Source organism: Coturnix japonica, chromosome 11 (genome assembly GCF_001577835.2).
Source record: "Coturnix japonica isolate 7356 chromosome 11, Coturnix japonica 2.1, whole genome shotgun sequence".
In the NCBI taxonomy this organism is placed as follows: Eukaryota; Metazoa; Chordata; class Aves; order Galliformes; family Phasianidae; genus Coturnix; species Coturnix japonica.
The window spans coordinates 17,649,776-17,676,742 of NC_029526.1; the positions used below are offsets into that span (position 1 = coordinate 17,649,776).

At 46.6% G+C, this 26,967-nt stretch overlaps 2 protein-coding genes and 1 non-coding gene across 11 annotated transcripts in view; 2 read left to right on the forward strand and 1 right to left on the reverse strand.

The window, feature by feature from the left end:
- Positions 1-460: 460 nt before the first annotated feature.
- On the reverse strand, positions 461-7,306 carry ATXN1L (ataxin 1 like). Of its 6 annotated transcripts, none has more exons than XM_015874262.2 (3): positions 7,202-7,306; positions 6,232-6,993; positions 461-1,202 (listed from the first exon to the last, which is right to left on the reverse strand). In XM_015874262.2, exons 2-3 carry the CDS (start codon positions 6,881-6,883, stop codon positions 1,105-1,107), a joined length of 750 nt encoding a protein of 249 aa, XP_015729748.1. In that variant the 5' UTR covers positions 6,884-6,993; positions 7,202-7,306; the 3' UTR covers positions 461-1,104. The 6 variants fall into 6 exon arrangements, with proteins under 6 accessions (XP_015729748.1, XP_015729744.1, XP_015729743.1 ...); XM_015874258.2 differs by having other exon boundaries at positions 461-5,964; positions 7,202-7,302; XM_015874257.2 differs by having other exon boundaries at positions 461-5,964; positions 6,055-6,993; positions 7,202-7,302.
- Positions 7,307-8,088: 782 nt separating this feature from the next.
- The window catches only part of AP1G1 (adaptor related protein complex 1 subunit gamma 1), a 29,830-nt gene continuing 10,951 nt past the window's right edge, over positions 8,089-26,967 (forward strand). The window contains exons 1-12 of one of the 4 annotated variants that reach the window (XM_015874254.2): positions 8,089-8,391; positions 16,870-17,073; positions 18,195-18,319; positions 19,563-19,704; positions 20,694-20,790; positions 21,214-21,290; positions 22,440-22,448; positions 23,644-23,739; positions 24,219-24,299; positions 24,543-24,641; positions 25,380-25,435; positions 25,632-25,745. In XM_015874254.2, coding sequence (XP_015729740.1) covers positions 16,873-17,073; positions 18,195-18,319; positions 19,563-19,704; positions 20,694-20,790; positions 21,214-21,290; positions 22,440-22,448; positions 23,644-23,739; positions 24,219-24,299; positions 24,543-24,641; positions 25,380-25,435; positions 25,632-25,745 — 1,097 coding nt within the window. In that variant the 5' untranslated portion in view covers positions 8,089-8,391; positions 16,870-16,872. Of the gene's footprint in view, positions 8,392-15,770; positions 15,883-16,869; positions 17,074-18,194; positions 18,320-19,562; positions 19,705-20,693; positions 20,791-21,213; positions 21,291-22,439; positions 22,449-23,643; positions 23,740-24,218; positions 24,300-24,542; positions 24,642-25,379; positions 25,436-25,631; positions 25,746-26,967 lie in introns of those variants that run through there. The other 3 variants (XM_015874251.2, XM_015874252.1, XM_015874255.2) reach the window with 3 other exon arrangements.
- Positions 26,222-26,308, forward strand: LOC116653992. Its single transcript, XR_004308728.1, has one exon. It is a non-coding gene; the product is annotated as a small nucleolar RNA SNORD71 (small nucleolar RNA).

A 26,967-nucleotide genomic window follows, 5' to 3' on the forward strand; every position in this document is an offset into this window, starting at 1 on the left:
CAAATCCTTTTGATGGGACTCCATCTGAAGGCCACACTTCAGTGCTTACAATAGCTGCCTTTGGAGCACACAGTGCTCCTTTGATCTGGACACAAAACCTTGCAGGCCGTCCTGTGGGCACTTGCTGCAAAAAGCTTTTAATTTTTTTGAAGCCCACACTTTGTTCAACACGCAGAAGTTGTTTTAACTTCTCATTCTCCACAATGACTCCCAGTCTGGCCTCGCTCTCTTTGGAAAAGTTGATCTCTCTTATTCTTACCTCCATTTTCATGCCAAGCTCCGTTTGCTCTTTGCAGCAGCTGCTATTACTCTACGATGTGTGCTTTGCTCGGCCAGCAGGTGTTTTGCTGTGCAAACTATAGCTGAAGCCATAGATCCCAGATCACTGTATAAGACCACAGAACCCGTATCTAAGTGATCGCTGATGCCACAGACAAGCAAAAAGTCTCAAACACCAAAGGAAAAGCTATTGGTTTATATATAGATATATAGATAGATAGATATATACTGTGTTTACAGAGTCAACAAGTTAAATGGAATATTCATAAGAGCATTAACAATAAAAATACAATCTGTGTGTAGCCAAGTACAGACTTAAAATGGTAAAACAGGAAAAAGGATCTCACCAAAAGTACAAATATACAGTACAAATTGATTTATTTAAAACAGTTACAAAAAAAGCACAACAAAATAGAGATTATCCTTAGAATTATTAATGCTTTGTTAAAGATCAGGTAGGAGGAACAGGGTGGGAGCAGGGTTGGAGAGGAGCACCTGACTAGTTCTAAGGCTTTAGATACAATGCGGTCGGTTACATGTTAATACAGCCATTACATAACTGGGATTATAGTTGAGGGATCAGCACTTATCTACAAAGACCTCCTTGTGTCAGGGCAGCCCAGCTGGTCCCCCAGTGCCACACATCTTCCTCTGCTTTGTGTGGGCAGACCCTTCCCTGGGCTCTGAGGTGCCACCAGGGCAGAAAGCAACCCAAATGCGCGCGGTGCTTGGCAGGGTGGGCAGCAGCAGCCTGGGACGTTGGGGCAAGTCCCGTCCTATGTGGACAGGCACGAAGATCACGGAGGAGTCTCAACCATCAGCACATTAAGCCCTACATGGATCACACTGGGCCAAACTCGGTATAGAATGTGCATTCGTAGTCATCTGAGCAGCTTCTGCAAAAGTTTCAGGCTCAAGACAGCCTGAAAGGCAAAGAGCAGTTGTGAGTGACGCTAGGGAAAGGCACATGTACTGCTATGGGCAGGGACTAGCATTTGGGCTACTCGAGCTGCTGCAGTTTTCATTTAAAATATTTTCCGAGTAATAAGGTTTGTTAGTTCTCTACTGGGGAAAGTGACTTCAAGTGTGGGGTGGGGACGGGAGGGTCGGGGACACAACGTGAAAAGTGCATTATACTTGTGCACCTGCTGGGAAGGGGAGGCAGAGGGACCTCTGCAGCCTTCCTCCTTTCCAGACAGAGCTTCCTCTGCATAGTCTGGTAGTGATGAGTGCTCGTCACCTGGAGCAAATCTCATGTCCCTGGAGGAACAATGTACGCTGGGCCTGGAAGCAGACCTGGCTTCTGCTGGGCAGCCAACCCAAGGAATGTTTGATGCGGTGGAACAAATTGCTGCAGACACCCGTTACTGCATCCTTCAGACACTTCCCACAACCTCCGTGCCAGCTGGGTAAGACCGAGGCCAGGACAGCTCCTCCTCCAGGTAGGACAGACCACAGATCTGCCTCACTTCACAACAGCAGCAGGAAAATGGTTTATTTCTCTAATAAGCCTCTCACGTCTCTGCCTGCAGAAGGGTCTGAATAACCAGCTGATTCCACAGTCTCTTCCTGGCTTTCTCTCTGCTACTCCTGAACATAAGAAACTGAATCTTCCTCCACGGGTTCATTCGTGGTCTAGCTGCCCACAGCAGAGCCTGTCTCACACTCCCTGTCTCGGGTGAGCCTGAACACAACACAACCACCACCGCAGGAGATGAGCATTGCAGCCCAATGCAGTAAGGAAAGACTCCAGTGATTACAACTACTGTTCAGAAGGGCTGGAGGGCCTCTAGTGTTCCCATCCTGACAACGGCCACCCGGGCAAGCAACCGAGTTGACAAAATCCTTCATCTTAACACCCATCCATGACACTGCCCCAGCTGCTGCTTCCAGGGAACAGAAGAGCTGGCAGCCGAAACACACTCAGCAGTGGGACGTGCAGGGAATCTGGATAGAAACCCCGAGGTCTAACGCATCCTGGTCTCCTCTGAAGAGCTCAGAACTCAACAGGCACAGTCAGACTGGCAGCATGAAATCTCCATGGTGAGCACAGGCACAGCCCTCCAGCTGCCCAAAGTACAGAGCTGTTCTCGCTTGGCAGCATCTTGCCTCATACACCAGCTCTTTCAGACCGCTGCCCAGTGCCAGGGCTCTATGAGCAGTAGGTACAGTGACATACAAGAGACAAGGGGGGCTCAACAAACTATCCGAGACTTACACCTTCAAACAGGTGCTCGAGAGGTTCTGCACCATTCAGATGTGCAAACACTCAGAGTATCCAACGTCCCTTCTACATTCATCAGCTGTACTTAATGCAAGATCCCTTCCTCAGCCGCCTGCCACAGTTCTGAGTTGCTCTGCATGCACCATGCAAAGAAGGGCAAGAGAACCCAGGCTGCGCTGCCTTCTGGTCTCGGCGCAGACACCTGGATTTCCTGAGCATGAGATAGTAACCAGCATTAGTCAAGGCCATTGTGTAAGACTTCAGGGAATAGCGACGGTGAATCACATGTGACAGGCAGGCACAGGGCCCAGACGGGACATTTCACTGACAAACAGTGTCATGAAGACAACATCCTTCCCACAGGCAAAGGAGGCAGCACCTCCACGTGACAGCGTCACCACGACTCTGTACAATTCCAAATGCAGCTGATGAGATCATGAGCTGTGTGTCATTGGGGGAAAGCTGCGCGTGACACAGGCAGCATCCTCACTCTGAAACCCTGTGAGGCACAAACACTGAAGGCGTGAACGGAGCACATCTCAACTAAGGCCTGAAAATAAATTGCTTTCCTGGTGCAGGAATGTCAAAGAACAGAAATGGGCAGCAATGTACTAGGAAAACCATTCAGGAGACTCTCTAGCTGGCCTAGCACCTGTGCAGAACATCCTCGTCATGCAGTCAACTGAAGCCAAACATTTAGAGGACACCTTACTGGACGGTATTTGGACCGGCACTGCAAGTGAGCTGAGCGGGGAGATGGTGAGAGCAGCAGCACGCTGCTGCCTGGCAGGAACCTTCAGCACGATGAGAACAGGGAGATGGAAAATGGTGCCAACATCAGGAGCAGCTCTCCAGGGATCCACGTGCCGAGAAGAAACCCTCAGAAGCCTGGACCTAACACAGCCATGGGCACTCTAACACAAAGAACACTTAAACCCGAGCTAAGCCGGTGAAGACTCTTATTCTCAACAAAATAGTGACTTTTTTATTCTATCTAAGCAGCTACAGCTGGTGTCATATTGCAGCACCAGAGAGGTTAAATTAGTGTAACTACAGAAGCCTTCACCTGAATGGAGTGTTATTACACTTCTGTTAAATCTCACTTTGAAAAAGACTATTCTCAGTTCCACAGAGGAATTCCAAAATGAAGCATCAGAACGATCAGAAAAACACCCAAAACGCCTCACAATGCCGTGGTATTTTTAGAGTCCCTAGCAGAAGATCTGTACTTTGCCTCCACATGCAAAAACACTTGTCTGTTGTCTACAGTTTATTCGGAAGGCTGCCTGCAGGGAAGAACTAGCCATCTGTAAAGTTCTGCTTCTGATTTAATTACACAATAGTCTCGGTCCTCTTACAGTAGAAGGATGCATTTTCATTTTCACTAGAGAATGTTAAATATGTTTAACTCTCGCTTTCCAAAAACAAGAACAACACAACATAAAAAAACATAACCCCATTCACCTGCAGACTAAGCATAAAAGCCATACGCCCAAGAGGTTTTTGTTTTCAAGGTTATTAACATAGGAAGGAAGATTAGATTTGGTGGCAAATACTTAAATAATTTTGGTGACAATAAAAATATTTCATAGCAGGAAACTGAAGTCTCCTGTTCTGTGTCCCATCTCAAGTGCTCAAGTTCTCTATCCACCTGCACCCAAACCCATCCTTTTGGTCCTTCCTCTTGAATTTATGTGGTTAGTGGAAATTTCTGTACATTCTTTGCAAAAAGAGCAGTTGGATTCAGTGGAAGAGACATTAAACAGAACCATCAGAGAAGCACCTGCGTCCTGCCCTCAAGAGCTCCGTTGGTGAACGGTCTTTTTAAAGTGCATGTGTGAAGAAAGGGGATTGTGGGAGTAGAGCCCCCTAAACTCCAAAGGAGACCCATCTCTCCCCATCAAGAGAAAGGAGGAATAAAATCTTCAGCAATTTCATCTGCTACCTTAAGCCATGTCTGCCTTTCCCATCTCCCTACCTTCCCTGAATGCTTAGACCCTGCCCGGCGGGGAATCAGTTATTCAGAGAGGTGCAAGAAAGCCCAGCCTCTGGATGCTCTCATTGCAAGCTCATGAGCACATCCATGTTCTCTACCCCAGCCGGCCTGCTGCTGCTTCCTGAGGCACTGGAGCCCCCCATATTCCCCAAGAGGAACTGGTCAGCCGCTGAACTGGAATAAATCCAGCTCTGCAGGGCAGAAAGCAGTCTTGCTGGTGAACCTGTCACAAAGTCTGTGCAATTTCTCCACCCGACATAGGTAAGGCTCACCCACAGGGGATGCCCTCGCTCACAACCATAAAGGGATCATTTCCCTGCATTAGAACGCCCTTCAATAGACAGCTTGACCTCCTGGGGAATGAAAGAGGGACGGAGCAGAGAGTGACGCGGCTCCTCTGCCTGCACGCTGTATCTTTGGAAGCCTGGGGCTGTCCAGCTGTGCTGACTGCCAGTCTCAGGCTGAGAAGGTTCTTCATGGGAGCTCTGAGCTGCATTTTCCCTTTCTGTCTGGGTCTTCCTTTCAGCAGTTCTGTCAGATGGTTCTCTGGACCCCTGAGCAGTTATTTCAGATCTCTCCCTAGTAGATATCAACTGATCTGTGAAAGGGTAGTTAGCCTGAGAAGCAGAGTTGCCATTCATGCTCTGTAAACTGATTGATATGCAGACATCACCCACTTGCAGCCTGTGACAGGTCAAAGCAAAGAGCTGAGCAGTCCGCCCTGGGCTACAGGAGGACCAGCCCTGGCCATACACAAAGAATGGATGCTCTGGGGGCACATCAATGCTTACTTTACTTTGTTGCTCCCCAACCACAAAATGCAACGTGACAAGCCCGGGCCACTGGCTGTCCTGAATATCCACCACAGTGCTCGAGTCAATCTTCAGGCCTCCGCTCACCTCTGCGCTGCGAACAAAGTCTTGAGTCTGCAAGTCCTCCACTCGTTTCAGCTCCCCTGTAGCCAGCTGGATGATGGCTCCTTTCATGAAGTGAGAAGGCAAGCGAGAAGAGCTGGGTGGCTGTAGCTGGGCCAGGTCTTTGTCAAGCACGCCTCCTTGAGCCTGCACAATTGGGCTCTGCCTCACCAGGGCTTCTGAAATGGAAGACCTGATGGGCTCAGAGCCAGCTGGAACCAGGACTGGCTTGCCGTTAGCTATCACCATTCCTTTGGTTAACTGTCTTTGTCTGACCTTCTCTTCAGGAGATGCAACGTACGGACTCCTGGACTGGCTCGTCTCAGCAGCGCCCCTTTCCACCGTGTTCCTCAAAATGTTCTTCGACTCCCCCTGCTGATCAGGGATATTATGGCAAAGGTTTAAAGGGCTCGGGTCATCTTTCCTCTGGGCTGCCAGAACATGATAATCCTGAGAGGCCAACACCCCCACCACCCTCTGAACCTCCAGATCAGCGTCTGGTGTGCTTCTATGTGCTGGCGCAGAAACCTCTGTTCTGAACGTCTGGTAACCTGAAAGAAACTGTCCATCAACAACACATCTCACTGCAGACCCTGGCAGACAGTCTTCAGCTTTACTGCTGGCAGAATCCGCTGCCTCACCGGTCCTCCTCACCACACCGTGCTCCAGATGTCTCTGTTCACCATTGGCAGCAGCCACCTCCGAACTCAGCGGACTGTCTTGCTGAGAAGAATCTGGGTTTCCACCTGCTGAAGGTGTCTCGTATCCTGAATACCCAGGTGGGAGGCGAGACATCTGATAATAAACAGGAATCCTACCTGGTGTGGTATCTAGCGGCTGGGTCCCGGCATGGTGCTGCATCTGGCCAGGAGAGACCACAGGAGCAGATTTGTTGAAGCTGTGGGTAGGAGAGGTAGTCTGGGGGGAAGGAGCAGCTTCTTCCGTGAAGAGAGAGGCATATGGCACAAAGTGGGGGACGTGAGAGGTGGTGAGGTTGCTAGAAGGAGACAGGAGAGGACTAGGCAGGAAACCGGGAGGGACGGCATAGGGCACCGTGTAGTGCGAGCCGATGAGCTGCAGGGACGTCGGAGGGATCTGGGCGTAATGGATGGGAGGATACGGCAGCCCCGGGTGCTGGATTATGGGCGAGGTCACGTTGAAGGTGGGGGTCAGGGGGCTCACGTTCACCACGGGATGCAGCCCCGTGGGTGAGAAGGTGGCGGGCGGCACCGCCACTTTATAGAGCATCCCGTACTGGTCCACCGTCAGCCCCGCCACGGCTTCCGCCGCCTCCCCGGGGCCGTAGCGCAGGGCCACGGTGCTCGACCCGCCCGTCCGGGCCCACTCGGGGCCCTCGGCCGAAGCCTGGGCGCCCCCCGCCCGTCCCGGCTCCGTGCCGGCGCTGGCTGCGGGCAGGTCCCGCTTCTTTGGCGGGAGACACTCCTGGCTCCGCTCGTGGCCCGCTCTCATGGCGCCGCACGGTGTCCCGGCAGCCCCGGCCGCGACGCTGGTTCATGGGGGCACCCGCAGGGGCTGCCGCACGCCGGCTCCCGGATCCCCGCCGCCGGCCGCCGCCTCACCTGCACCGGGAACAGAGGGAGCCGTGAGCCCCGGCCCCGCCGCCGCCACGGAACCACGGAACCGCGGGGACGAGCCTCGCGACCCCGCGCCCGGACGGCGAGACCCGCCGGACCCCGCCCCGCTGCGGAGCTCCGGCCCCGGGGACGGAGGTTGCCCGAGCCCGGCCCCGCGGATCCCGCCCGTCGCCCGGCCCGGCCCGCGGCTCACCCGCCATCGCCCGGCTCCTCCTCCGCGACCCCCACCGGCCACACCGGCCCCATCGCTCCCACCGCCGCCTCCGGCCCGGCCCCTCCCCGCGGCGCACGGCGATGACGCGCGGCCTCGCGCCGGAAGCGCCTCACGGGCCGGGGGGGTGGAGGGGGGCGGGGACAAGGAGCGGAGCCCGAAGCGTCCGTTACCGGGGAGACGGGTCCGGGGCGGTGCGAGACGGGAGGAGAGGAGCGGAGCGGGCTGCGGGGCGGGACAGAGCGCGACCGGCACCGAGCGGACACGGGGCGGGTGAGGGAGGCGGCCGTTCGGAGCAGCGCGGCTCAGCCCGGCCCGGTTCAGATCCCGGTTCGGATCCCGGTTCGGATCCCGGCCCGGTGCGGTTCAGGCTCTGAGCTCCGTCCCGGTACCCGCAGCCATATCCCGCCCCCCTCAGCCGTTCCCGTCCCGCAGCCCCCGGTCCCGCTCCGTTCCGTTCCTCCGCTCCGTCCCGTGTTTGGCGGCACTCGCTGTTCTTTACGGTGCCCAAAGCTCCGCGGGTTCCGGCGGCTCGTTCCGGCTCCTCACGCGGTGCCGCTCCGTGCGCTCAGCCCCGCCGTGCAGCGGCTCGTTCCCTCCCGTTCCCCAGAAGCCGCACGAAAAACAAAACAAACCGAACAAAACCAACCGGACCGGTGGGCAGCGCGCTCTGCCCGCGGCGCACGGACACGCCGGGCCGCGCTTTAACAGTGCCGCCCCACCCGGAGCGCACACGCGGGTCCCGTCCCGTCCCGCCCCGCCCCGCCCGCACACCGCGCACGTTCCCCGCGTGGCCCCGCCCCGTCCCCGCTCGGTCCGTAACTGGCGTCGCGCTGCGGGGCCGCCCCGCCGTGACGTCATCAGCGACTGCCACGGCATCTCGTTGCGCTGCTCGCGATGCGGAGCCTCGTGCGCTTCCGCCGGGACAAATAGTGCGCGCGGCCCGTTCCTCCCGTCCCGCCGCCCGCCGCCGCCCGTCCCGCTCCTGTCGGTGCCGCCCCGGCTGAGGCCGCCCGGCCGCTTTCCGGGACCGACGCCGGCGGATCCCGGGGGGCCGCGAGGAGCGTCGTGCCGTGCGGATCCCTCCGCCTGCGGTATCGGTGCTGAGGCCGAGCCGCCGCCATTTTGAATGCCCGGCTCCTGCCGCTGCCTCCGCTCCAGGGACCGGCCCGGTGAGTGCTGCCGCCCGCCGCCCCCATCCGCGCCGCCCGCCCGTTCTCCCGCTCCTCTCTCCGCTCCGTCCCCCGCTCCCGGCGGTGCCCGGTCCCGCTCTCTGTCGGCGTCGCCTCGTCCCGCAGGATCCCTCGGCCCGGAGCCTCGAGCCCCGCCGTGCTCGGGGCGCTGCCCGCCGTCCCTCGGCCCGTCCCGGCTGTGTCCTCCCGTCCCGTCCCGCGGCCCGTCTCGCTCCTCCCGCCCTCGCTCGGTTCCCGCGGGCTCCTCCCGTCGCTCTGTGCCGCCCGTTCGGGGCTGTGGGAGGCGGGACGGAGCGCGGCTCGCGGCCTTGTGCTCTCAGCCGCGGGCTCGGGCCGGGCCGCGCTCGGTAACGACACGCGGCGCCGCGTGGAGAACGGGGAGCGCGGCGGGAGATCCGCCGGGACCGGGCGGGCTGCGCTCGGCGGCTGGAAGGCGGCGCGGGGATCGGGGCCCTCTCGGAGCCTTCCCCGCTCCTCCTCGGGAGCCACAGGGCAAACCCTGCTCGTTTGAACGCTGGGCGTTGGTTCGGCAGCGGGAGGGCGGCACCGCCGTTCGCTTTGCGGGGCTCTCAGGGCTCCGTGCTGCGTTCGGTTCTGAAAGCTTGAAGCGAATGGAAAAATACGGAGTTAAATGGAAGCGCTTCCAAGGGCGTTTCACGTGCGGGACCAGAAGCGGCATCTGGCGCTCACCGCCTTAAGCAGCGCGGGGCGTATTTCTGTCTGTGCGATCCTCCATTCACCCCGTGTTTAAAATGACACATTGAAGATTTTTTTCCCTGTTCTTCATTGCAGTAACATCAATCTCGATCTTCCGTTCGCTTGTTTACTTTTCTTCCCCCTTTCTGCAGACTGTATTTTTCCTCTGCAGACAGGGAGCATTCCCATTCTACCACAAAACTTTTCCTTTTTCCTGCTTGTCCTGTCTTCAAACGGTGCATTTCGTTGGATGCCCGTGAGCTGGATGCAGGCGGGAGGCCTTGTTCCTCAGGGCACTGTGCAGGGTGAGCCCTCGCTTCTGCCGCGCTGGGAGGAGGAGAGGAACGAGCTTCAATTCCTGTGAGCTGACGGCAGAAAGGAGGGTCTGTTAGTGAGGCACCCAGCTGTCCTGGCCCTGCTGTGTAGAACAGCTTTCAGGTTCCTTTTTTATTTTAGTGTTTCTGATAGAGGGACATTCTCTTCTCTTCTCTTCCATTTCTTTGTTCCTGTGACTTTTAATCTGACCTTTCTTTTTTCAAGGGGCACCGTAATCAAAGCGGAGTTGGTCCGTACTTTTGGCACTGTCCTGGCCGATGAGTGAGTGTGACAGGTAGATCCTTCCAATCTTGATAGCCTGTTTGCAATAGGAGGTTTGAATTAGCGTCACTGTAACCTGATGAGATTGGTACATTCGTTTGTGGAATAAAAAGGCTGTGAGCAGCAGAAAGGAGCTGGATCTGTCTGTTCTTAGGCATGCAGACAGACTGCATGGGTTAAGGATTGGGAAGTTGCCTTTCAGAGCATAAAGGCTTCTGAAGTTGATGCCTCCTTTACATTAATGTTTTTGAGTTGGTGTTGTGCATCTTCAGACAGAGATGAGCTGTTTTGTTTAATAAGAGCGCAAAATCTTTGGTCTGAAAGCCATGTGAACTTGTTCTGGATCACACTGGGATGTTCTTTGAGGAAAACAGTCTCATCGATCATGATGGTTGTGTTACTTTATTGGATGATATTTGGTGTCACTAAACATACACAGTGCTGTTACTCAGAAAGAAGCAGTGCAAACGAATATCTGCTAATATCACTGCAGTTAGTGGCATTTGCCTTGATCTGGCACTTTGGAGATGCTGTAGATAAAGGTCCACAATGAGCATTTCCAGGCACCTGGCAGTACAGCACTTTGTTGTAGTGCAGTGTAGGGGAAGGTGTGTGGTTCAGTCTCGAAGCAGTGACACACGTGCTGCCCTGCCTGCGTGCTACCTGTGCTGCCTTTTGCTGTCCGTGTACCTGCACGTTGCACCATCACATCCTCTGCCGCTGCTTTTTCAGCTTCCGTTTTTAGGCGTGTTCCATGCTTCCTTCCATTCCCAAGCCCCCCATCTTTGTATAATGCAGACTATTCCGATTCCTTGTCTTATCATTCTCTGTCTTGACATTTCCTTTGCCTTAATTTCTTTCTGATATCCCTATGTTACTTATTTTCCACTTGTTATTTACCTGTGTTGTAGGAAATAGCTTTTTCTCAACACACGCTACGTTCCCCTTTGAATGTTGTATGGTTGGTTGCTTTTTAGGAACTCCTGTGTGTTGCCTTTGCCCGCAGTGATGATGGCAGTGATGATGGCTGTGCTGCTTGGTTGGGAGCGTGCTGTTTTCTGTATAAATATGGATGATGTTAAACATTGTGCCGGTATCTCTTTCTTCTTAGTTTTTCCTTGCCAGTCTGGTCTCTGTTTGTAGTGTTTTATTTCTCTTTTTACTGCCATTGTGCCACTTTCTTTTCAGGTGTCTGATGGTGTGAAGCCCCCTGGCAGTGTTGTTTGGTCTGTTCAGGTTAACCACTGCACGTTTTCCTTTTGCACAGTCTATCCAGACATACCTTCTGTTTTCTTTTCCTGTTCAGGAGGCTCGATCAGTTCTAATGAAGGAAGTAGGGGCATTCTGTTACTGATTGCAGTTGGAGGTTTGAATTACGTAACTTCGCAAAAGTGGGGGTGCGGGGTGTGTTGTTTTTTAAGGAGTGGGATTGCAGGACTTGGGGGCAGGGTCTTGAGGCTTAATTTCCTGATGGCTGGCTGTGGGTTGACTGAAGCACTTGAGTACTTTGATGTGTGAGGTTTCAGCAGGGTCAGGTGCTGCTTGCAGGTATAAGACGTTAACTGCTAACAGCCTTTGGATGCGGTGGTATTCTCAAGCAGGTCCGTAGCAAGGTTCTATGTTTACGTATTTTGGGGGTAATAGCCTGTTAAGTAAGATCTTCAAACTTAATGCAGTACAAACACATCTATTAAAGGACTGCAAGGGAGGAGAAAGTACCTGTTTAGAAGCATAAAGTATAATACAATGAAGTGTTTTTAATACATTACGATTTTTGTTTTGCTGGTTGACGTGGGTTTTTTATTCCACTTTTGGATAGTTTACCAAGAAGGAATTTCATGAAGGAGGAATTCCTTCCTGGTTGGTTTGGTGAGGAGTTACTGAGTTGGAGAGGGATGAATTTAGGCACCAGTTGCCCAAACACAGGAATTAATCTGAGTTGGATATCTCATTCTTTTTTGCATATCAGGAGAAGTGCTTCTTAAAGAATAAGGCCTTCAAGCTGATAAAGTATGAAACAAATTGTGGTTCCTACTGTTAGGTTCTTGTCAGGTATTCAGAGATAATCCCCGATTTCTGGAGTTTATGGGTAGCAAAGAACAGAATGAGGAAGGAGGCTGAATGGGAACAGAACCAGTGATTAAGCACCTGGGGAAAGGAGCTGGTGAGCCCAGGGAGCAGGTGTTTGAGTTGCGTGACCAGGAGGGGGTGGAGCCTGGCTGCCTCTGTTAGTGCTCCTTGCAGGGCTGACTGTGCCGTGGGAGGATCTGTGCCTGGGGATTCCTTGGTGGAGCTTTCCCCTGTGAACCTGGAATCTTCTGACACGGCTGAGCAGTCTTCTTCCCTTACAGCAGCTTTCTATCGCGTTGATCCTCCCGTCATTTCATCTCTGGTGAATCACCTTTTTCCATCATATCGATCTGTTAAATTGTTACAGAGGTGATTGCTTTTAAAATTTGCGTTGCCGTTTGTGTTGATGTGGAAGGAACAAGAACAAGATGTATGTTCTGTATGGAAGGAAAAGTGCTAATTGATCCTGAAGAACAAGACTTGCTACTTTGAAAGAGGTTTTAAGCTGTATAAAGTTAAACTTCAGGTGTGCTGTTCCTAGATTATATGGTTGTTCTCTCTGTTCATCATCTTGTGCAATGAAATGCATCTCTGAAATGTAGAGCTCTGTGCCATTTTACTGTTAATGGCAGTTTGCTGTTCAATAGTTTTGTGGTTACCAGAGACTTATTACTGTATTACTTATTACTATTTAAAGTGATTCGTTGTGTTAATTTCAAGATCCTGCCTGATGTTGAGACAGATTTTATAGTTCATTGCTTATTATGTCTTATAGTTCTAAATTCTTCATCCTCTTCATATTTTGATTTCATGGTTCTTCATTATTCTTCTTGTTTTTAGCTCTTGTCAGATGATTAATACATGGCCTCAGTTCCTTCCCTCAGTGAAGTCTGAGTGCTCACATGTCAAATCCTAGGGCAGTTCTGGTTCTGCCAGGTTCAGGTTTCACTGCCTTGCCGGCCTGTGGCACAGTCGTGCTGCGCGTTGTCCATCCTTCACTCCTGCTATCAGGGAAATCAAAAGTTCTTGTCAATAATGCCCTTCTGGAGCTTGTTGGAGCCTTGTTTCGTTCTCTTTTTCCCTTTTATCCAACTGCAGCATAATAAAAGTGTGCTGACTGCGTATCCATGGAGTCCATGAGACCTTGTGCCTGCCTTGCTATTACTCTTGTCATAGTTCTCAGTATAGTTTTGAGTTACGGATTGCTTGGCAGCATGAATGTGGAAAAGTGTTTCCTGTTGTTCTGTTGATTTGACTGCGGTGGGGAGGATGCTGAGGTGTATTTCTTGACAGAAGCAGGAGAGGTGGGTCGTTGCATTCTTTTTCATTTAGTGTAGGTTGTTGGGTTTTTTGTTGGGTTTTTTCCCCCTTAGCTGTACAGCTGTAAATGCAGACTGGTCAGGTGTGTACCTGGCAGGTTAGTTGCTGTCTTGTGTGAATTGGATGTTTTACATCCTGGAGGAATATCCGTGCAAACCTGTTGCCTCCATTCAAGCTCTTCTGATTGTTTTTCTACTTTGGATGTTTTCTACCAAGCCTTCAAAAAAAAAGCTAATTGTGTGCACTCATGTGACTTAGAATTGCAGGCCAGAGCACTGTGGATTTGATAGTTATCATCCCCAGTCCCTGTTGGCTTGTTTTCTCCCAGCTTTGTAATCATTTACTCTCTAGATCTGTGTCAACACCGTTGTGATGCATCACCTGATGTGGCCGGTGGTGTCAGAGCTGCCGTTGAAGTTCCTGAGGATGATGTGGCTCCTCCAGGTGCAGCTCTGGCTGGCTTTAGCCTGGAGGACTGTCAAAATCTAGGCTCACTACTATGTAGTGAGATCATTTTAATGTTTCTGAGACAGGAAGTGAAATGTACTTCTTGGGCAGCGTGAGGCTGGTATTGCTTTGTATTGTGAGAGCTGAGGAGCTGCTTCTCCTTTGCTTTCTGAATTGCTGGTTCCTTGCTTTACTGCCTGTGTGTTGTTTAGAGGAAATAGTTTCTGTACCGTGATTTGTTGATAATATAATCCATGCTTACAAATGTCTTTACGTACTTGTTTCAATGAATGGATGATGACAATGAAATCTTACTGGATCTTCAGTATTGGCTCTTGGTTTTTCTGCCTCCTCAGTGAATGAGGAAGTCCTGCCTTAACTCTGAAGGACACACAATGAAGGTTCTTAGGCTGTGCTTCACGTGTATGGTAATTTCATTTGGTGCTGTTTCCATTGGCTGAAGTGATTTAGGCTTTGTCTGTTTACTTTCCATTGTCCAGAGCCAGATTTACTGGGCAAACAAAGCCCTCTATGGAAATACCCACAGAATGGGAAGGGCTGGGAAAGCAGCGCTGCCTACTGTAACGGATCACTGGAGATGGTGTTCAGCAATTCATAAACCCTTAAAATACAACGTGAGAGCAGAAGGACTTGTGATATCAAACCAGATCGATGCCTAAAATCTATTTGCAGTCTGTAAACATCTGCAGACAAACAAAGCAGCTGTTTCACTTGTAGTTGCTGCTGCTGCTGTTCTGAGGAGCAGAAGCTTGAGATGGTCCGTAACCTGATGGTTCTGCACTTAAGAGTGACTTAGTGTAGGAGGCCACGCTTCACATCTTTCCTGCTCCATCTTGGCTCTCCCAGAGCTGTCTGCTCACGCTGCCTTGTGCCTCATAAGCTCAACTGTTTTCAGATGTACAGATGGCTTCATCTGTCATGATGGGTCCTGGAGATGCTGTTCATAGACCAATGAAAGGAGTGGGATCAATCTCCTCTTTCAGAGTGAGCGTACACATAAGTGATTATTAATAAAGACATTGTTATTAATGATGATGAAGTTACTGCCTGTGGGCTGCAGAGGTGTGTGCCTGTGCCTGGTAACTGTTGAGTGACGGCCTGAACCTCTGAGCACCTGGGGAAGGACAACCCAGCCCTGGGAGCTCAGGTGACGGAATTGAGTTGTGCAACCAGGAGCGGCGGAGCCTGGCTGCACCTCGCCTGGAACTCATTGAATCCTAGAATCATAGAATCACAAGGTTGGAAAGGACGTAGAAGATCATCTCGTCCAACCATCCTCCCTTTACCATACCTACAGAAAAGTACTAAGCCATGTCTCCTTGCTCCCTATCCAGGCACTGAGGGCTGACTGCCACTGGGGAAGGATCTCTGGTTGGAGATTCCTCCTAGTGGAGTCTTTCCTGTGGGCCTGGGTCTTTGGAGATGGGTGAGCTCCTTTATTTTCCCGTTGGAATGCCATCCTGTCTGTGCTGGTCCCTTTGTTGTTACACTCCTGTATTGCCCTTCCACTGCATTAATCTTTCCGATTGTAACAGCCTGCAGTGGTGTTTTAATTTTATTTCAGTTTCTTCCCCGTTTTCCAGTGTCAAAAGCAGTTTGACAGTGTGTTTGAAGGGGAGGGGCTATGGAATGGGGACTGGACTTAAAATTCTGGGCTTTAAGCGGGATGTTTTGGGGTTTGTCAGACTGTTACATAAAAAGAACACTTTGTAGCAACCACACACAGGGAGAGGCTGGGGAAACAAGAGAAGGGACTCTTGGTAAGTAATGTGGCACAGCGATGTTTTAAATGCTGGGTGCCATGCTTTCCTCCCCTGTTTCGGAAAGGATGCAGGAGAACTGCGGACCATGCAGACAAGGCAATAAGCATAACCAGTCATGGATTGGTTCAGATGTGGGTCTGCAGGTCTCGGATTGAAAAGGTGGGGGAGGAGTAGCCATGGAAGTGTGTAAAACTAGGAGTTCCTCAGTATTACTAACTAGGTAATTTGTTATCATCTCCATTGAACTATTTGGGGCATCAGCTGCAACAAGGACTTGAAACTGCAGAACAAACAAATGAACCACCTTCCCTGTGTTGTGCTTGGAACTCCAGCTGTGACTTGCAGAATATTGTTGATTCTGGAAGTTCACCTGGATTCAAAATAAAAACAGAGTCATTTGTTTATTATTTTTATTTTACTGGGCATTATTTCTTTTCGCTTTAGAAGTTCTTATGCTGCAAATTGTTGCAGACTGCAATAGAACAGAAGTGTTTGTTTGCATGCTGACCTGGCTCTTCCAGCCTTCCATGGGATCCTGCTGCTGTGGTCAGACCTGGTAGGGCCATTGTGTTTCTGATCTTCTTCCCGTCTGTGCCCATGTAGGACACTGAAGAACTGTTAGATGGTGTTCTTCATGTCAAAGAGCGATCTGAGTTGAAGTGAGGGACCAACTTTAATTAAGAGGAACTTTTATAGGAGCCTCAAAGACCTCTACCAACACAGCACATCGAATAGAAAGCTAAACCTCAACAGATGTTATGAATTTAGAGAGGTGGCATCATCTTACCTGATTCCAGAATAACTTCTGAAATAGACAAAACTCATCCTGTAATTTTTTACATTCACCTCCAAAGATACGTGCCCACAGACAGGCTGTGGGGCTGCATAGCGGGCTGTGACTGTCAGTGTGTTACCAGCCTGCAGTGCCATTGTGCACTTATGTTTATTGCTTTTTGCTAAATTACTACAGAGTAAAGCAGCACGTCCAGACAACAGCTGCCAACAAAAAAGCACATGCTAAACAGGAGCTCTAGCTTACTTTGCAGTAACTCTTGCATAGTTACCTAAATTTTACAAGACATTTAAAACTGTGTTTTCCTTTTCTTTTTTTTTTTTTTTTTTAATAGTTCAGTCTGAAGTTTCTCATTCTGAAGTATCCTGTGCAAATTATTGGGCAGTTGGAATGTGAGGGGCTGTTTGGTCAGAAAGAGCCAGAAAATATGAACATGCCTTGCTGAGTAGTGTTCTTACCTATTCCAGACTGGGAATCATGTAATGTTCACTTTATAGCTAGTTCAAAGCTTAGCAATTTCTGTTTCTCGAAAGGCAATTGTGAAAATTTCTGTTCCTCGAAGGTACAGTAGATTCCTGTGGCCTTTAGGTTTGTTTTTAACCATGCTGCTTGGAGCTGGCTGCCTTTTTTTAATTCTTACATTTATGTAGTTGTAAGGGAAGAAAGAAGAATATGCTAAACTGAGACCATAATGAAGTTGTCAGATACAGTAGAAGGCTTATAGATCTCTTTCTTTCTTTCTTCTCCCAGAGGATGCCAGCCCCCATCAGACTGCGGGAGCTGATCCGGACCATCCGGACAGCAAGAACCCAGGCAGAAGAACGTGAAATGATTCAAAAGGAATGTGCTGCTATTCGGTCATCCTTCCGAGAGGAAGATAACACATACAGATGCAGAAATGTGGCAAAGCTGCTGTATATGCACATGCTGGGATACCCTGCACATTTTGGACAGGTAGGTTAGTCTTCATAGCTGCTATGCTATGTGTGTACCAGTATGCTTTGTGTGTTTTGAGTGCATGGGCTAGTTTGGAGCAAGACTAGTTTTGCTTTTTGGTGTTTTGAGGTCTGTCCTCATACACCCTCTGAATCTGTGTTAGTTAGTTTTGACTATGATAAAGGCACTTTCTACTTGGAACCTGTTCTTATGTATTTTGTTATGAAACTTAGTCTGCTTTACCCAGGCTGTCTGCTCCTTGCTGCAGATGTGTCTTGCAGAGCAGTAGTTAAACTGCAGTCTGGTGAGTATGAGTATGTGATTAATTACCTGTTAAGAGTGAGATATTTCAGTGTGTAGTAATGTTAGTGGCTATATTTTTGAACTAAGAACATTTTAAGGTTAAAAATTGGTTAGCAGCTTAACTGAAGTCATCTGAGTGTAAGTTGGCAGCTAGATGTGTTATCTAAGGAATTTCCTTTATACTTTAGAACAGAGTTGATATATTTCTACGTGACGCAAGGGATGTTTGTAGTGGCTACAGTGCATGTGAGTTTACTAAAATTTCTGAAGTTTGTACAGAAGTTACAGAATTACAGGACAGCATAAAAACTTAAGTATATCTGACTGTATCTGTATCTAAAATTTAACTAGTTACAGATCATAAACATCAAAATTGTTTTTGACATCTTAAGAGAGCAGTGATTCTCTCCCTGGGTAGATGTACCCACTGAAGTGCAAAAAAAAAAGAAAAAAATCCAGTGTATATCAAGCATGACGTATTCTTGAGGTTTTTCTCTGGATTTCCAAGTGTTTGTTTTTTTTTTAAACTGATGATTCTTGTCCATATGTGTTATCTTTCTCTTCTGTGCTCTGATCTCACTTAACTGGTGTATATGAGGTAATGGAAGGTCAACAGTGGATTGTTTCTTCAAGACAGCAGACTTACTGTTGATTTTGCTACTCCATTGCTGGGTTCTTTGGGCAGGTCATTCAGCCTTTGTTTTCCATATCATCAAAATGGAAGTAAAATGTACTTTTAAAAATATACTACCAGAGACCTACATTAGTTAATATCAGAGTTCAAACTCTTCTAGCTGAGAAATAGTTTAAGCTAATTCTTTTTCTTTTTTTTCCAGTTGGAGTGCCTCAAGCTCATTGCCTCTCAGAAATTCACAGACAAGCGCATTGGGTATTTAGGTGCCATGTTGCTGCTGGATGAGAGACAGGATGTCCATCTTCTTATGACCAATTGCATCAAGAAGTAAGGGTACCAGCTCTCTCTCTATCAACACGTGTTTTGTGGCTTCAGGATCTGGAGTTATGCTCCTGACACTGATATTTTTTTCCCCCTTGTTTTAGAAAGCTTTTATTCTCAATCTGTTTCATGCTGTTGACCATAAAAGATTGTTGTAGATTCGTACTGTATTGAATGATCCTCTAGGTTCCTTAGAAGGAAGAGAATACCAAAATTTCATTGGTCCTGCAGAGGTGTACATGGCAAATCGTACTTGATGTAGCTACTGTTCTAGAATGGTAATGTGTTGCTCTGCAGGCTGTCTTAAGATAAATAAAAACAAGGGGATGGAATGGTCAAAGTAATCTAGTCAGACACGGTAAAATACCATTTGTTGTGTTTAAAAAAAAAAAAAAAAAAAAAGATTCCATTCATTCTGTGAGTCTCTTCCATTAGAGCTAGGCTGCTATATTAACATTTTTTTCTGATTGCTTATGCTAAAATGAATTTGTGTGGCAAGGGTGCAATGATTTTGATTGTGATGAACCTGTGATGAGTCAGGTTGAAGCTAAACAAAACTGGAAAGTGGCAACCTACCTAAGTGGTGGGAAGGTTATGGCTTTCTCTCTTGGTTTCCCCTCCTGCTGCTTTTTCGTGCTTTCATCAGTGTCCTATAACCACTACCTAGATCTTCCATACAAACAAGTGGACACCCTTGTGGAGCAGCATGTGCTTGCTGTATTCACTATTATGTATAGCTGCCAAAACATTGCTAAGATAAGGAAAGAAAAATCAACCTATTTTAATGGCAGGTGTAGTCTGTTCTTTTATTTGCATGTAGCCATAACTTCTTGGTGTTACAAGCAGAATGCTCTCTTGCTTTTCTGCATGTTGTACGAAGCTGGTTACAGACTGCTTGCTTCCCCTGCTCTCCCATTGTGCAACTCACCTCCCAGACAGGAACCGTATTTTTATTTCCTTCACAATTTAGTCATTTGTGAATGAATCCTGGATTCTGTGGTGACATGAGGACCAAGTGTTTTGATTGAAAATTGATTGGAAGTCAGCTTCTATAATTTGTTATAATTGCTGTATGGAAACTGTATTAGTCCCAAATAGCTTAGCATTGAGATCTCTTCTGGCCTGTGTGTGCAGATGGCTGTGTGGCTGTACACAGAAGCATTTTTTTTTTGCATATTCAGGACTTGTGCACATGCTGACTGTCTTCTTTTTTTGTTTGTTTGTTTCTTTGTTTTTCTCTTCTTTGCAGTGACCTTAACCACAGCACGCAGTATGTGCAGGGGCTGGCACTCTGCACTCTTGGCTGCATGGGCTCTTCAGAAATGTGCAGAGACCTTGCAGGAGAGGTTGAGAAGCTCCTCAAAACATCCAACTCCTATCTTAGGAAGAAGGTACTGTTGAGTGTTTTGTTAAGGATTGAAACTTGAGGTTAGTGGGTTATCTTGCTAATAACTGGAACACTAGACAGCTTGGACTGCTGACTGAATATTTGGAAGCACGTAGGAGAAGCTGAGGCCAAAGCCCATGTCTGTGTGTAGTCCTCTAGAATGCTAGACTCCAACAGATGAGGCATCTGTTTCTAGTTTCATGCTTTGTATCTTAGGGTTATTGATTGTATTATGGGTACCCGCCTGTTCACAGGCTCCAGCTCTATACTTCTAATTGTTAGCCAGTATGTAAGAGCATCTGTAAAGTATAAACAGTATTATTCTTTTAAAATATATTTTGTTGTTGTCTTGGAAAGGTTGTGGGAAATAATGGGATTTTAGGCAAGACAGCAGTGCTGAGAGGTATTGATGTATTCTGGGAAGAGGCAGTCAGTGCACTTGATTCTCAGACAGCTACAAAGAACAGGGTCTTTTCTTGCTTGTGTTTCCTGGAAGAGGTAGGCAAGCTTTTTGAAGTGTACTTCTGTTTTTCATAGGACCTGTCACCTGAAGGGGAAACTGTTTTGTGGGGAGGTGATCATACACAAAGGAAAGAAAACAAGCCATTAATTTTACATAAATTTAACTTTTCATTTCAATGCATTATCCCCCTCCCTCCCTAACAATGAGACAGGCTGAAGTAGCCCTGTTAAAAGCAGAGCCACATAGTGATTAACATGGCTCTGAAGTGAATAACTTTCAAATGAACTACTGTTAGTGCAAGTGTCACTTTGCAACTCAATGTTTTTTTTTCTTACTTCTCAACTGTGGAAGTTTTGTTAAACTCTTTTGTGGTGCTGTTTAGTATCACTTGTAGCAGAGTGGAAAAATGTGCTGTAAATGTTTCAAGCCTCTGTATATCATGAAATCTGTGTTAGTCAACACTGTGCTAAATGTTCGCAGTGTCTCACTGTCATTGCATGGCATACTAACTGAATGTTTTTCCCATACAGGCAGCACTGTGTGCTGTTCATGTTATTAGAAAGGTGCCTGAACTTATGGAGATGTTCCTGCCAGCCACCAAAAACTTGCTGAATGAAAAGAACCACGGTAATATCTGAGTCTGCTTAGCAAGACTATACTGTTTTCTGTGTATGGCACACTCAGTGCTGAAACCTTTTATTTGGAGGGATTTACCGAGTTGAATTTTTATTATTTGTTTCTTCCCATCGCTATGCCCTTCTCAAATCTTATTTTACGTGTTTGTTACTGTCTAACAGTATATTTAATGTGCAAGTTTCTTTAAACAATATACGAGTCTAGTTTGTCTCTTCCTTTGACTCTTAGTTGCTGATCTTAGACATGCACTTTGCCATCAGCTTTCCCTTGGGCACAGCTGCAAGTATCTTTTTGAAGCATATGTGTTAGATTAAAGAGGAGATTGTTTTGTATGATTTGTTTTCACTTCATTACGGTTTTTATTTGCTCAGAGCTAATGAAGTGAAGAGATTCTTTTTTTCCCCTGGTTTTTAGGTGTTCTACACACATCAGTAGTCCTCCTCACAGAGATGTGTGAGAGAAGCCCAGACATGCTTGCACACTTTAGAAAGGTAAGTGTGAATTTGATAGCATTGAAGAATTAATTTTCATGGGTTTGGTTTTGGTTTTGATGCTTCTTAATTTCTGAAGTGGAACTGAAGCACGCACCTTTTTAAAATAAAATCCTTACAACTGAAGAATTTAATTTTACTACCTGCCTGTTACCAAAACAATAAAGGAAGGTGGGAATTCTGAGTGCCTAGCCCTGTCCAAGAAGGGGGTAAGTTACAAAACATTACTCTTGAAGACTGCACAGTTAGTATGATTCGCACCCTACAGTTAAGAGTTAGTGTCCCCTTTGGCTGATGTTCCCTTTTTTTTTGCTCTTCATACCTAATTGCACCGTGTCATCGGGAAGTGTACATGTATTAATCGTAAAGCAGTAAAAAAAGGCACATGCACTTGAATTCCTTAACCACTGTCACTTAATTGTATAAGCTCACATCAAAAATACCAGTGGAAGCTCTATTTTCTCAATTGGAAGTTTGCCTCTGATGCATTCTGTATTACATAACTTTTCTTTTTAACTTAGAGGTTTCAGTGTCAACATCATTCCCCCTCTGATAGCAATGTTTGCTTTTTTTTCTGCCCTTAACACACTTTTCCTAACATTGATTGCTGTAATTTGCTGTGCAGTGTTATTGCCATATTAAAGACTATCAGACTATGTGGGAACTTCATTGTTTATTTTTTTTAATTAATCTGATTTTTGGTCAAAGAAGGAGAAATTGGTCAAAGCTGATAAACATAACTGGCCATTTGCTCCTCTCACGTGTCTCAAAGAGGTTTGTTTGTTTTCATGCCCAGTTTACTGTTCTTCATTGACTTGTGTGTATCACTAGGGATTTCAAACAGTTTGTCCTATTGATGCATTTTACCACTTTGACGTACATCTCCTCTTGCCCTGATGTGTACAGCAGAGCAGGAATGAAAGGGATACATGAAAGTAGCTATCCCTGGTACTAATTGTTCATTTATAGGTGGTAGTCTTACTGGTTAAAAAAAAAAAAGCTGACTGCACAATGTAAGTACAAGGTACTTACTTTTCTAGCGGTCCCTTGGGTTATTTATGCTGTGAATTATATAAAGTTGATATGTCTCTAACACCTGCTTCATCTGTTTTGTACTGTTTGTCTGTTTGGAATCCTGTTCTGTGTTAGAACGAAAAGGTAAGGTTTTATTCTTGTACATGTTGCACGTTTGCACTGAATCTGTACAAATTTGCCTCTTGTGATGCGGTATCAGATAATGTTTGTGATTAATGCCACATGCTTAGGTTAGTTGTCTTAATGCTTTCTGTGTGCTGGTCTTGTCACTAGACTTCTCTACCCATAGCAGCCTTGGATCTCAGTTGTGGCCTTCTCAAAACACAATCCTATTTTGCTCAAGCCCTCATCTGGGGATCTCTAGGGATTTTTTTGTGCATGCACACTGTAGCCTTGAGTGTTCGTTACCACTGATGGCTTTGTGCCTTACCTTAAATGTAGGGCAGCTGTGGGTAATTCCTTTACACAGAAGGAAACAGAAGAATTGTGTAAGCACTTGTTATGTGGTCTTATGGCGCTGCCAAAGAACTACTGAGTGCAACTCCATTGCTGGTGTTTTTTATCAGTGAAATTTGAGTACAGAAGATTGGTGAGGGGCCCTCAACCAGTCTCCATGGCTGTAGTGCTTTCCTTTGTTTGCCTTGTCCTCAGTCCTGATAACATTCTTGTGTGTTAGAAGGCAAAGCAAATGTTAATCAGGGCTCCAGGAACATTTTTGCAGATCAGTACACTTGCATGTTACTCTCCTGTGAGGGAATGTGTTGCAGATTACTGAGCTTTTCTTTGAGAGGCTGATTTGGATGGAGTATCAAACTCAAAGGAATCCTTAATAATTTATTGTAATTCTAGCAGTACCTGGAAAGATCAAATCTCTTTTGCCTGATGCTCTGTGTAAACCGGTGATAAGTACTATGTGGGAATGTATGCTAAAAATCAATTTGGAGCTAATGTGGTAAATCTCCCAAGCAAAGTTTTGGAAGGATGCTACTTTAACAGTCTTAGCAGCCTCCTTTATCATGACGAGGGGGGGCTGAAATTGATATTTTCTTTTAGGTATTGCTTCTCAAATTGTGGTAGATTTAGTACTTTAAAGATGCAATACGGTGCTCAGACTCCAGCTTAGATAGGAAATGACTAGAAACATTTAAGCTGTAGATATTTGTATAACAGTCTCCAGATGTTAAGGTGAACTTTGAGGAGGAATCTGTAGGACAACTTGCTTTCAAATGTAAGATTTGTTCTTGGACCTGTACTTCAAAGATAGGGCAGAAGGAGCAACAACCTAATAGTATATTTCTGACAACTCTCTTCTTCACAGCTTGTTCCCCAATTAGTTCGTATTCTGAAGAACCTTATCATGTCTGGATATTCACCAGAGCATGATGTGTCTGGGATCAGTGACCCCTTTTTGCAGGTAAGAAATGATTCAATCAGTAATGGATAGTTTTAAGGTGTGCACTATGTTGTGAGACATAAGTATGACAAGATTGTTACCATAGGGCAGCAGTGTTGATTTGGAGTAGGCTGGGTAAATGTTATACATTTCCCTTAGTGAAAGCCACCTGTTTTAGTTTAAGCAGAAGGTGTCATGCCCTATGATGTGCTAAGTTGTGGCAAAACAAGAAGAAACAATGAATGTTGGTCCTGCAATAATATGCCTAGTTTGACGCTGAATGTATTCTTAACAATTTTGGCCTATGAGAAGAAAAAGAGCGCAGTGTTAGTGTGTCACTGTTGTTAAAGATCTTATTGAGAACAGAACCAAATCTGCATTATGCTTTGAAATGGACAGTTAGTCTTTCATTTTGCTTCTTTATCACTGCTCAAGCACTGAATTTCATGGCCTTTATGTAAAAGATTTCTGTTGAGTGAGATTTTCTTTTTGTCGTGTAGGTGCGAATCCTGCGGTTACTAAGGATTCTAGGGCGAAATGATGATGATTCTAGTGAAGCAATGAATGACATACTTGCACAGGTAAGACCTGCAAGGTTAATGAACTTACACTTTCTCTTTTCATTTGTTAGTTGTTTAGATTCAGCAGCACTGGTGAAGATGCAGCTGCTTGCCACACCGGCGTGAATTTTGTTGCTGGGGGGTGTGTATTCGTAGATGCAGTACACTAAGGATTGCTGAGTTTCACTGTTTCTTCTGCAGAACAGCACAGAGGGGATCCACTTTGGAAAAAATGGAGTCACTTATTTTGTTTCTTTCCTCTAGGTTGCTACTAATACAGAAACAAGTAAAAATGTGGGAAATGCCATTCTCTATGAAACTGTGTTGACTATTATGGACATAAAATCTGAGAGTGGACTGAGAGTAAGTTGTCCTTGCTGTGGCTTTTTTGTGTTAGAACAATTTCTATAGAAGACACATGAGGCAAAAAAGCTCTGTGGTTCATTCTAGTGAAGTCTGTAGCCTCTTTGGAAGTTGTACTTTAGTGGTGTAGCAGAAATACTGTGTCCTGGCCTGAAGCAGTGATTGAGCACCTGGTGGGAAGGCAGGGCCAACTAAGGGGAGCTCAGGTGCATGCAGTGTATATGAGTGACCAAAAGGGCTGGAGCCAGGATCCTCCCTACCCAGACCTCATTTAAGGGCTGGCAGTGAATGTGAGGGTATCTCGCTGAAGATTCTTGTCTACCAGATGCCTTCCAAGGGTAAACAGTTTTTTCTCTCTTTGTTTCTGTTTCTGACTGTTGCATTTGGGCTTGTCTTCATTTGTTGTAGCCAGAGGCTTTGCCACTATGTTATTAGTGCTGTACTTTCCATTGCATTATAGTGTTACAAGGGGGGTAAGAAAAAAAAAAAAGGAAGAAGAAAACAAGGGAAAAGGTGGGGGAGGGGGTTCAGCAAAACCTTCCTGAGGACTGTTTCTCATTGAGTAAAGGAGAGAGCCCATACAAAGTTTGTCTTAGTTTTCCCTTTGCTTAGTCAGGCCCCAGAGTTCTTTGTTATGCTTTTGGCCAAGAAGCACAGTAGTAATGTTGCCTTTTAAGTCATGTTTAAGCAGTGATGGGGGATTTCTTTGTCACTGATCTTTTGTAACTTTTTCTGCAGGTCTTAGCTATTAACATCCTAGGCCGTTTCCTATTGAACAATGACAAAAATATTAGGTAAGTTGTATGAAGTGTGCTCCATCTATGCTCAGCTTAAGATGTCTAAGAAGCAATGACACAAAGATTATACTAAGTAGGACTTTCCAGGAGAGTGTTCTTTGAAGTATTGTTTTGAAGTGTGGGTAGGTATATTTGTACGTAGAAATCGAATGCTTACCATTAACTATTTTCTTATGATGTATTCTTATCTCAGATATGTGGCTTTGACATCACTGTTGAAAACTGTGCAGACAGACCATAATGCAGTACAGAGACATAGAAGCACAATTGTGGACTGCCTGAAAGATCTGGATGTCTCCATTAAAAGGTAACTTAGATATCAGTGAAAGGGGCAGTCTCTGAAGAGTGAGCAGGACATATGGGAAAATGACAGGAGAACTGGAGAGCTGAAAATGAGACTAGTATTAATGCATCATTTGATTTCTACTTCATGTAAGGTTATAAAGATAATTAAAACATGCAGCTGCTTTCTTTGAGAAGCTGCTTTTACATTTTCCACCTCTTGGATTGGTGGGGGGATAATTTTTTCTGTTTGCCTGAATGTTTCCACAGTGAGTCATCCAGAGATGAGTTGGTGTGCTTAGAAGAGTCAGCCTTCATAAATTAGAGTCCTAATCAAAGCTATTTGGACATCTTGGTGTTACTTTTCCAAGCAAATAAGTAGGGTCATATTGTCCTGAAGCAATGTTAAAATCTTCAATTAATGATTATAGATTGAATTTAGTGCATTTCGTTGATGCCTGTTAAGGAAAACATGCTACAAACAACAGAGCTTCATGTCTGAGTGCTGTTGGAGGATGAAGCCTTTGAGTGATCCATCGGCAGAGCTTGATGTTGCTGTGCTGACACTCGTGCTGCTGACAATGCACTGTTCTCATTGAAGCAATATATTGACTGGATTTTGGAGTCCCCAGACAGCAAGTTTTGAGGTCTGGAACTTGAGAGGAAAAACATAACTGGTTTTGGTTGACTTTTGAAGCATGGCATGTCCTTGTCATCTTAAACGTTGCAATGCAACTTTGGTCTGTGTAGTGTACTTCAGAGTAGCTTTGCCATTTAGTTTAAGTTTATCTGTCAGCTTAATATGATCAAATTGCATTATTAGGAACTTTTTAACAAAATTGAGGCCCGTAATGTGATTGAATGTGAGCAATATATGGGTGGAAGTTTTTGATGCTCTTGAGGGATCTTATTTTATTAGCCTATCTCAGTGATGGACAGAGAATGATGTTCCTGATAAAGCTGTTCCATCCTTTCTATACTTGACGAGTTTGTGTTCTGGGTTACACCAAGTACTCAATTGTAAAGAATAGTCAGAGTTGTTTAGTGAGGCTGCTTTAATGCACCTTAGCATAGCAAATTGATATGGTTTCCCAGAAATGTATTTGAAGACAGTAGTCTTCATTCAGGAAATGTGGAACAGATGGGAGAGTTGTGCTACGATCAACTACTGAAGTGTCAAGTAGAAGGGCCAAAGACTGGCCTCTGATCTTTGTTTATATAGAAAAAGTAATGTCAGATAGCCAGGG